Source organism: Diabrotica undecimpunctata, chromosome 10, assembly GCF_040954645.1.
Source record: "Diabrotica undecimpunctata isolate CICGRU chromosome 10, icDiaUnde3, whole genome shotgun sequence".
NCBI classification, from domain to species: domain Eukaryota; kingdom Metazoa; phylum Arthropoda; class Insecta; order Coleoptera; family Chrysomelidae; genus Diabrotica; species Diabrotica undecimpunctata.
Genome location: NC_092812.1, coordinates 44,209,456 through 44,220,310, shown reverse-complemented (window position 1 = coordinate 44,220,310; position 10,855 = coordinate 44,209,456). Strand labels below are relative to the sequence as shown.

At 32.8% G+C, this 10,855-nt stretch overlaps 1 protein-coding gene and 1 long non-coding RNA gene across 2 annotated transcripts; one reads left to right on the top strand and one right to left on the bottom strand.

The window, feature by feature from the left end:
* Positions 1-3,209: 3,209 nt before the first annotated feature.
* LOC140452299 (putative SERF-like protein) lies at positions 3,210-7,347 on the top strand. The gene is made up of 3 exons (XM_072546467.1): positions 3,210-3,443; positions 3,497-3,602; positions 6,886-7,347. The coding sequence occupies exons 1-3, from the start codon at positions 3,437-3,439 to the stop codon at positions 6,962-6,964; spliced, it is 192 nt and encodes a 63-aa protein (XP_072402568.1). The 5' UTR covers positions 3,210-3,436; the 3' UTR covers positions 6,965-7,347.
* A 2,281-nt stretch (positions 7,348-9,628) lies between these two features.
* Positions 9,629-10,755, bottom strand: LOC140452300 (uncharacterized). Its single transcript, XR_011952164.1, has 2 exons — positions 10,209-10,755; positions 9,629-9,819 (listed from the first exon to the last, which is right to left on the bottom strand). It is a non-coding gene; the product is annotated as an uncharacterized lncRNA (long non-coding RNA).
* Positions 10,756-10,855: the final 100 nt, after the last annotated feature.

Sequence of the window (10,855 nt, the reverse complement as noted above, 5' to 3'; positions counted from 1 at the left end):
TTTGGATGAAAGCTTGTTTTAAACTACAGTGATCATCGGGTCTACTTGTATCATCGCAAAGGCGTATTGATCTGGAGACAAGCGTATTGGGGATATGCAAGTAACGATCGGTATGGATGGATGATAACATCGAGAAACGGAAGGGATGAATCAGTTTCCATCGTGAACTGGATACTAGGATGTATACCATTCAGATGGGTTTGAAAAGACACCAAGGCATCCCTGCCATCGGACCAAATGACGATTTTATCGTCAACATATCATAGCCAACATGTGGGTTTGAGCATTGACGTGGATAGTGCTCGGGTTTCGAAATCTTCCATAAATATATTGGGAATTACTGGAGATAGTGGTGCCCCAATGGGCTTCCCAGCACCAGTAATGCATTGATTAGTGATCAGTGTAGTAGCGTCTGGAAGCTCGGAAGACTGGGACCTCGGAAACCCTGAAGAAGACATAGATGACGATGTCGAAAGCTCGGCGCAATGATAATCGACTCGGTTCAACCTGGAAGGCGAGTTTAATATTAATTCCTGTAATAGTATTAATATTAGCTCTAGGTTTAATTGTATATAAATATACATATATATATATATATATATATATATATATATATATATATATATATATACAGTGTAGGTAAATCTTTATGGTCGGTATGGTAAAATTTAACAGGATATCTAACGCAGATATAAAATCATATTTTCAGCGAACAGACAAAGATAACAATCATATTTCCCCTTGGTCTCCCCTCCATATTTCTTATTGCTGCCCATTGCCCAGTAGTAAGACGATTAGTTCCGATTAGTTTCGATTAGGTCCGATTAGTTCCGATCTGAGATCTCTGGTTCCGATCCTAAGAAACTAGAGGTGGGTCGTTGACATTTTTATCGGAACCGTTTTTCGTAAACTGTAACTAGTTGATTGTTTATCAGTAGTTTCAAATAAACTAGTACACAAAAAACATATTGGTTATTATATTGTAAGAAACTAACGAAGGATATATTTATTATAACTTAAAAAATAAATTAAACAATACAAATAGTACTTACATTTACATGACACATTATTAAATCTCGAATCTTTTTTTCCACTTTTCGGACTCACCGTTGACAACGAGAGAACCTCGTTAGAATAAGTAGTCCTGTTCTTCGCAAGAAGCGCTTCAGTGCTCGCTAGGCACTTACGAACCTTCGCGAACTAACTAGGGACTCCTCCGACGGACGTCCAAATAAGCGGTTTTGTCGCTTTAAGAGGACCACTACCCACAAAGACGTACCGTGACGCATTCCCAATAAACGTACCTCTATATAATAGGGAGACAAACGTGGAAAATGCGTATTGCATATACAACGATGGCTCCAAAATGGAAGAAGGCTCAGGATGTGATATATACTCCAGATCACTGAACCTAATAGTAAAGTGGGACATGGGCAAAATTACCAGCGTAGTTCAGATAGAACTGGCTGGTATCTCTATAACTGCAAAAGAGATAACCCAAAAAGGTATAGCCTGGAAAATTATAATATTCTTCACAGATAGCAGACAAGCGCTACTAACCTTGAATAGACCACGTGTCACATCAGGGTTAGTAATGGAGTGTCGCGAGTCACTAACTCAAGCTTCGGATGGTAATACCATCATCCTGAGATGGGTTAATGGACACAATAGGAATAAAACAATCACTCCCATAATCAAACCATAAAAAGATGGGGAAAAGGGCAAGGGTGTAGACTTGCCAGGGTAACACTAAGTGACCTTAAAAAGTCAGCATCAAAGAAGTAGGTACTTGGAAATGACCAGGAAAAACCTACGCTTGACAGTAGGTTTTTTAACTGGTCATTGTCAACTAAGAAAACACCTCCACACACTGGGGCTAGTAGACACACCTCTACGCAGGAAGTGTGAAAGAAAAGACGAAACTGTAGAGTATGTTCTATGTGAATGCCGGAGTTATCGTTAATACGAGAGTACGCGTTCGGCGAATCCTGGCCCACACCTGCCCACATAAGGGAGATGTCCCCTGGTAACTTGTCCACCTTAATGTTAATTAGAACGAAATTAAAGTTTTGAAAATCACCAAAGAAAATCCTTTAAAACATCATAGGTAACTACAAAGATGAAAATTACCGGGAAGTGGGAAGTGAATGTTAAAAATTAACGGAAAAAAATTAAACCAATTACAGAAATAGAATTTCAAGCAGCCCATTGCAATAAAAAAAATATATAAAGTGAAAATAAGAAAAAAGACTTAAAAGACCTAATTTCAAAAGAATTGATTCCTTCTTTTTATGCAGGATTTATAACTCTAGGTAAATTTTAAGTTTTTTTTTTAAATAGACTAATAATTTAGTACATATTAGCAAAACCAATCTGTTTAATTTTATATAATCCAATGTAACAATGTTTCTAGAATAATTACAGATAACACAAAAAACGCGTCTTTTTGTTTAAAAAAAAAATCATATTTTATTTGTGAACAAAGATTATTTCAATCGTTTATTTTTTTTAAGTCAATATCGCGATGAGTCTAAATATTTCACGTATGTACTTACATACTATGTGACTTTAATATAAAACTGCAATATTTAAAATTGTTCCGGCTGTTTTTTAATTATGATATATTTTTCATCAGAGTGAAATAAATACGAACTTTTTTATAAAATTAATTTAAACATATTGCATTTTAAAAATGTAATGTGTATCGACAATATAATATCTATTGCATTGTTTACACTAGTCACTCATACTGTTGGAATTTATCTGAACCATTTTTATATTTTTTTTTTTATAAAAAAATTAAGTTGTTTATAAAATAATGTCAAACTTTAAATGCGTTTTCGCACAACATTGAAATTTGGAGTTATTTCTTTTGTTTGAATAAAGTTGCGATATGTAATGTTAGCTGCCTAAAAAACTGATATTGTTATGACATTAAATGAATTAACTGAATTTTATAGTTAAGCGAGTATAAAGGGTAAATTTGGTAACATGGAGATATTCTTATAGTAAAAAAGTATTAACTTGGATCACAAGAAAAATTTAATTTTCTTTTTACTTAATAATGGCATAGGACTCCTTTACTGTTACATGTGTTGACTATCTTTAAGGTTAGTTATTTTACTGAAATATTCTTAAGAGCAATTAAATATTACACTTAAGTGTCCTTAAATAACCTAATTCCATTTGATAGTTTTTATCTCTACTTTTTAGACTGCTTTTATCAACGTATTTATCTCAGTAATGCGTCGGATTGGCAGCACTCTCAGTCAATTGATGTGAAGAGCCTCCTGTGTAGTAAAATTAAAACTAAAACACAGATTATCCATACCTAAATAGCAACTGTCTGAATTATTTGTTCTAGAAAAACGAAACAGGACTTGCAGTCCAGAGGGGAAGCCTACTTGACTTTATATAGTTATTGCAACTATTGAAAATGACTCGTAAGTACATAAATCTTACATTTTATCGAAGTTAACCACTACTTAATTTGAAGGTGGAAATCAACGTGAATTAGCTAGGGCAAAAAACCAAAAGAAACAACAGGAAATGGCTAAAAATAAAAGAAGTGATGGATTGACTCTTGAGCAACGTAAATTCAGGTAAAAACTGCGTCCTTTTTTTGTATGAAATTCATATTATTTTGGGGAAATTGTGTAGGCAATGTTATTTCATTGATCAAAAATTTGAATTCTAAATATAATCACGATTTCTCCAGTTTTGGAAATCTGTCCTAAAATTCTAGTAAGTACATGATAATAGGTGCAATAAAAGTACATTGTTAGATGCTACAAATATTTAATTTCCCTCGTATCGAGTGTACTTAAAAAAATTCTTCTGATAACTGAAAAATTCCTATTTAAATTAACTACAGTATTTGTTTTATATAATCTATTTCTAATTTTTCAAAACACATTGATTTTCGTATTTTTAAACAATTAAAAAACATCTTTATCTGTCAACATTTATGATTGTGTTAAAATCATAACAAAAGTCATATTTGTGTTGTAATTATTCTTAAAGATAAGGTTCCCATACTATGATGAAGAAATTCAGATTCACTGTATAATAACTTTTTTTGAGTAATACATAATTATGTAGCTTTTCTTCTCTGCATCTTCCTTTGGTCTACATCAGAAACTTTTGGGTACACTGCCACAGCTTAGATTTTTCAAATATGGTTGTAATTTTGTAACAATACATTTAGATATTTTTACTTTATAATATACTCTTGTTTTGGTCTACATTCTATATTTTTTTCACTGCCTATTCCTGTTTCTGAACTTGAACTACCCTCAAAGCTCAGAGTGATTTCTGATTTTACAAAGAATTGCATTTACTTTAATGAGGCACTTTGAAACTTTATAGACTGTCTTTTTGTCTTTAAATTGCAGGGGATATCTTTATAGTCTCAGATGTTATTGAATTTGACATGTTTAATTATATATTTAGGACAAAATAAGTACCTCATATTTTTTTATTTTGTCCCAAAAATTTTTGGCATGAGATAAAAGCTGCCAGGGTGCCATTTCTGCAGTGCTATTTTTTTTTGCAAAATATGAAAAATCCACTAAGTATCTTTGGAAAAGTTCAAGTTATTTTTCCACTTTTTTATTTATTCAAAAGATAATAATTTTTAGGATAAAATGATATTATTATTCAAGTTATTTTGGTACAGCTTTCTGAATTTTTTTAAATTCCATAAAAATTTTGTTTTAAAAAATGATGATCCCAAAAATTTTAATTCTTTTACTGTTAATTGGTACCATATAACTGTTCCTGAATCAGTCAGCTATGAAGTTTTAGTCCTGTTAAGAGACCATGGTTAGTGAAGTCAAGTTCAGCTGTATGCATCAAGAAAATGCAGAGAATTTACAGAGAAATTAAGTTGTGGAGTGAATGAGCACACAATCAAAACTCTTTAAAGTAGAAAGAAAAAAAGTTGTGAGGTTATTCTCAGAAAAAAAATAAACCCAAAGAAGCTGGTGAAACTTGCCAGGTATTTCTATTAAGCATTTTCACTGTAACTGTTAAAGGAGAAAAAGTTGTGAAAGTGAAAAGATATCTGACCCACAGTATTAAAGAAACTGTCACCATATATAAGAAGGAACATTCGACATATCACACTGGAAGATCAAAATTTTATGCACTATAGCCGAAGAGGGTTGTTCCACATCAATCTAGAGATGTCTGTTTATATGTATATTGTGCAAATTCTGAACCTTGCATAGTAACTTTTAAAATATAATGGATGATTATTCTGCAGTTACCTATTCAATGCCAAAGGAAAATAAACTCATTAAAAAAACTGTGTTGCTATTGATACTTTCATTGTCAAACTTATTAAATTATCTTAATTTAACTTCATCAATACCTTGAAATTCCCATCAATACCTTGCAACAGGTAAAGGGATCTATACAGTCTGAACAATCCCTGTGAAAGGAATTCTGGACTCATAGTGATGTGTAAACTTTATGAGCTGTAAAGAGCAAAGAATAAACTTCATTTATCCAATAAGATTTCAAAAAAAAGAGGATATTCAATATCATTTGATCAAACAGGAATATTTGTGACCTGCGTGTATGACTGGGACTGGTAGATTGCAGAGATTATAGATATCAGCTATGAGTTAAATGAAATATTGTGACCTGTATTGTACCACATCATACGAGCTTTGGTTATAGATTTCCTACACATCACCACCAGTACTCAATTCCATTTCATGCTCTCTTAAAGATTGTGGCTAGCCCAGTTCCTATTGGTTGAAGAAGAAGACATCACTCAATATTTAAAGAAAATACTGATGCAGTTGAACACATCTTTAGTTCATTCAATTATTAATTTCTGTAAGCACTGTATACAGAAGGTAAAAGCTGAGAAACCTGTATGTTTTGTATCAAAGGCTGTATAACTTTGACAGATATTGACAAACTAAGAATATCATTTTATCTTAAATGTTAATAATATCTCTTGTATTTAAAAAGTGACAAAATATCTTGAACCATTCCAGATATAGAGCATTTTTCATATTTTGCTGAAAATCACAATCAGAAAATTGAGCCTAAGGCACCATCTTCAGCAAATTGTATCTTGTGACAAAAATTTTTTAGGGCAAAACAAAAAAATATGGGGATCTTACTTTGCCCTCAATTGTTTTCACCCATTTTACATTGAAAAAATGGTGAAAATTTGAATTATTAGTGTCTGTCTATCCATGAACACAATTCCTCCATTAATTAGAAAAAATATAATACAAATGAGCTGGCAAAAGGAAGGCTTATAACCCAAAGATGATATTAAAGGTGAGAAATTTCACCTCGGACTTCCGGTTCCAGAGTTGCAGCCGGAAGTACTGTTTTAAAGTCACCAAAATAGTACTAGCAATATATTATTCGATGTGTCCTAGCAAGCTAAGAACAAATATATGCTTCCGGTTTTTATATCCCTCCTGGCTAAAAAGTTATGACCGGAAGTTTGGCAAAAATGACTCAAAATTGGTGAAATGTTATATCAATTAACACAAAGTTACATGAAGAGTTCAAATATCTACTACCTGTCACATTGGGTGAAAACCTAGGACTTACGAAGTTCACAACATTATGTTAAATTCAATAACGTCTGACACTATGAAGGTAAGATTTTTCTTTGCCTGCCTGAGATGATATGTATTACACCCTACTCATTTGAAATTGTTGGTTCAATAGGGAGCCTAATACATTAAAACAACAAGAGAAAATAACTTTTACACTGATTGAAGAAGTAGGTTTAATGGAAGAACTCAGACAAATGGACATCCTCAACAGATACAGTCTTTTTTAGATGTCCTCAGTTCACATAGAAAAGATATATCTGAAGTATATTAATGTTTTTTCTTTTATTTTTAGGGATGCTGAGCTCATGAGGGAAAAGCAGAAGAAAAAACAAGATGATGAATCGCAAGGAAGTGGCCAGGCCTGTAAATAAAGGGTGACTTACAGGCTCTTTAATATATTTTGTATAAATTTGAACGATAATTAAGATATGTTTTTTACATAATCAGTGATAGTATATGTGAAATATGTAATATATTGACGAAAAGTGCAGTCAAACATCATAGTATGTAAATTTTGGTACTTGTTTAACTGTTCTGTTTTTTTTGTATATATTCTTAAGGGGTGCATGTTCTTCAGTATTTATAAGTTGGATTAATACTTATTATACAAATACTTGTATTACTTTATAAAATATCAACTTTATAATAGACAATCATTGTGTTTCCATTTAACTCATTGTATTATCATAGCATTTTCATCCCATCAAATTAACAATTTCTTTATATACTTCTTTAATACATTCTTTGTTAAAAATATATTGTTTTATTCTATAAAAAATTAGAAGTGTAGTGTTAAAATATTTTGTCTATAATTTGTCTATCAAAATTAACACTTTACTCTAACCTGATTAAAATAGATATGATCCTGTTCAAATGTTGCCCAGCAACTAACTCAAAGAAATTCAAGAATGCTAAATCAATTTGGAAACCAGATTTTCTTTTTCTTATCCTTCTCATAATTCAATCTTCAATTCCCTTTCTATATAGTGGTGGTTTGTAAGACTTTTTGTTAAGTTTGACCTAATTGAATGCCTTCTACAATTTTGTGGAATTGTTTTCTATCACTTATTTTTATTCTTTCCTTGACAAATGATGTTAGTCATTATAATGTTTATATGTTGACTACTTTATTCGTGATTCCGAGGCATGCAAGTCTTTGCACATTGTTTAGTTTGAGGATGGCACTTTTAGCAACCATAAGACTATGTAATTTTTGGTTTTACCCCATGTTATAAATCCAATATAACATGTCTGGTTTTAAACCCAATATTTTTCCATGAGTGCGTCTGGCTAACATTAACGTAGTTACTGCTCTCTTGGTTATTCTTTCTATCTGATGTTTCCAAATAAGCCTCGGGTCTAATATTACCCCAAGATACTTTACTTCAATCACAAGATTTAAATGTGTACCATTTAGGTTTAGAGGGCCCAATCCTCCTTCTAGTAAGTTTCATGATTTTGGACTTCTGGGGGCTTATGTTAAGTCCTACATTTGAAGTCCATTCTGTAACTACAGTCAGCGTCCGTTGCATTTTATCTCTGACAGCGTCATTAAATTTGCCATGGGCTAAGATGACCAGGTCATCCATATAACTTAGGTCATGATCGATATCTTTCGTTGCCGAGTCTAGTTGTCAGCGCATCCATGACCAGACACCACAAGAAAGCAGATAAACTCGCCCAGGACAGCCTCTGGCTACTTTTGCTGACACTGTATCCCTCAGTAACGTTACGTTGCTTCGTTTATTCCTATTAGACGAATCGCCTTTGTGATTGCTTCGCACTAGGTATTGACGAATGCTCAACTACAGTCAGAGCCTGTTGCATTATATATCTGGCGGCGCCATTAAATTTGCTATGGGCTAAGATGACCAGGTCATCCGCATAACTCAGGTCATGATCAATGCCTGTTGTTGCTGGGTCTAGCTATCAGCCCATCCATGACCAGATTTCACAGGAGAGGAGACAAAACTCCCCCTGTTGACTGCCTCTAGCTACTTTTACTGACAGTACATCCCCAAGTAACGTTGCGTGTTGCTCAGCATGCAGTCTATCCATCTGAAGCTTGTTTTATCTGTTACTCCTTTTAGGTGGATCGTGTTTGTGATTGCTTTCTAGGAAGTGTTGTCAAATGCTCCCTATATATCGATAAATGCACTCAACATCACCCCTTGGTTTTCCAGAATCTACTCCAACTTATACGAGATGGTGCAGTGACCTTTCTGTAGACTTCTGCTCGATACGCAAACTGTTCATGTTGTATCGGACTTCCAAATAGTTCACCAACCTTAATATGATTATCGAGCAATTTTTCAAGAGTCTTCAGTACGAATCGGCCCCAGAGGCTTATCTTTTTCGTGTCCGATTTTGACAGGTTTGGGTATAAAAGTCACTTTTGGGATGTACCCTATTCCTACGGTAGCCTGTAGCCTGGATCTTTTGAAAGAACTTTATGGAGCCTTAACATTTCCGAAGTCTGTTCTATTTTCTCGTAATGCCTTCTCCATGATTCTTTTTGTCCTTCTCAGTTCCTTATTATAGTCAGTCAGAACTTTGAGATAATCACCCCACTCACCTGATCTTTAGGCGAAATTAAATTTTCGTCTGATTACCGTCCTTTGATTTGCTAGGTTGTCATTATATAAGGTTGCTTTCCTGTTTAAATTCCTCACTATCTCCGGACAGCTGTCTTCGACCGCTGACATGCCAAACTATTGAAATTGTTCGGCGGTCCTGTCTAGATCCATGTATGCCTTATCCTCCTTTTGACTCTGCCTAAACAATATTCCAGGTCTGATTTATATGATTCCCAGTTTGTTTTACGAGGATTACGATAAGTTTCCTTGATAGACTCATTGCCTGTTATTTCAAAACAGATGTATCGATGGTCTGAACTGAACAAACTTCTTCCATCTTAAGGTTTTGATTTTGCCTCTTAAAAGTGTCCGCCTTATTCCTTTGTTTCCATATTTCTTCAGTCAATTCCTGGTTCTTATTCACATTTGTAATATATGAACTAAATAAAAAGATTTAACTTAAACAAAAAAAATATCTATTTATTTTATAAACAGTAGGTATAAAAATAAACTTGTCATTTTAATATATTATGTTTTTCACTTTCCCAATCATATAAACTAGTGATCATCTTTTTCTTCGTTATCTTCACACTCAGTAAATCCCACAAACAAAACGTTGTTACATCTTATTAGTACGTCGCCCAATACACCTAGAAACAAAATTAACTTGTGTTATAAGCATAGTCACATTGCTACAAAACTAAGCGGGAAATTGAAAAAAGCATGAATTAGATAAAACATTCACAGTTTTAAAGGGAAGAATGAAAAAAAGCTAGAAGTAAATACCCTCAGGCAGAAATCTCAGAATAAATTGAGTATAATTTGAAAAAAAAAATCATATAGGACAATCGCGATTGGTAGGCACAGAACATGTACGTTAATAAACAAATATAACAAAAGAGATATCCACTAAAGAGGCTGTGGGATATAAAAATATGGTGCTCCATTTATATACATTAAAAAAAAATAAATTATCTTTGAAAATTTTTAACTTGTAGATACATATCCATATTCGCATCCACTTCTAACACAAATTTACCTGTATAACGTTTATTAACATATTCTTCGCATTTGGACAACTGTATATTCATATATCCATCATAGGCTACAAGGTAACCTTTATATTCAGAGCCCCATTTTAGCTTTACTGTGATGGATTTTCCTACAAGTTCACTGAGGAATGGTTTTGGGTTCAATAATGCAGCAGGTGTCATCACCACGATTATTCAATACACTTAATAGATACGATAACCAAGGAGACCTTCTAACTTTAATTAGTTTGAGAACAACAAAAAATTACATTTTTTAAACAACCTTAAAAAAGCCGCCTTCAGGTATACCCGTTCCTGTCAAAATTTAAGTTTAGACAAATAATCAAAAAGAGAAACTAACTAAGTTTTGACGTACTAGATAAAGCTAAAAGAGCATATAGAAGATGTAACATTCAAATACAGTTCAGATGACGTTGTCAGTTTTCCACAATTTTCATTATTATATTTAACTGTACAATTAAAAATAACCCAAAACAAATAAATTTAATATTCAAATGACATTATTAATCATTTGTTTAATAGAATATGTCTGTAATTTACCACGAAGCAAAATAAATGTATTTAAAAAATTAAACATATCCAACAAAAATTAATTCACAAGACTAAAAGTATGTATTTAAATAAATCTTGGCAA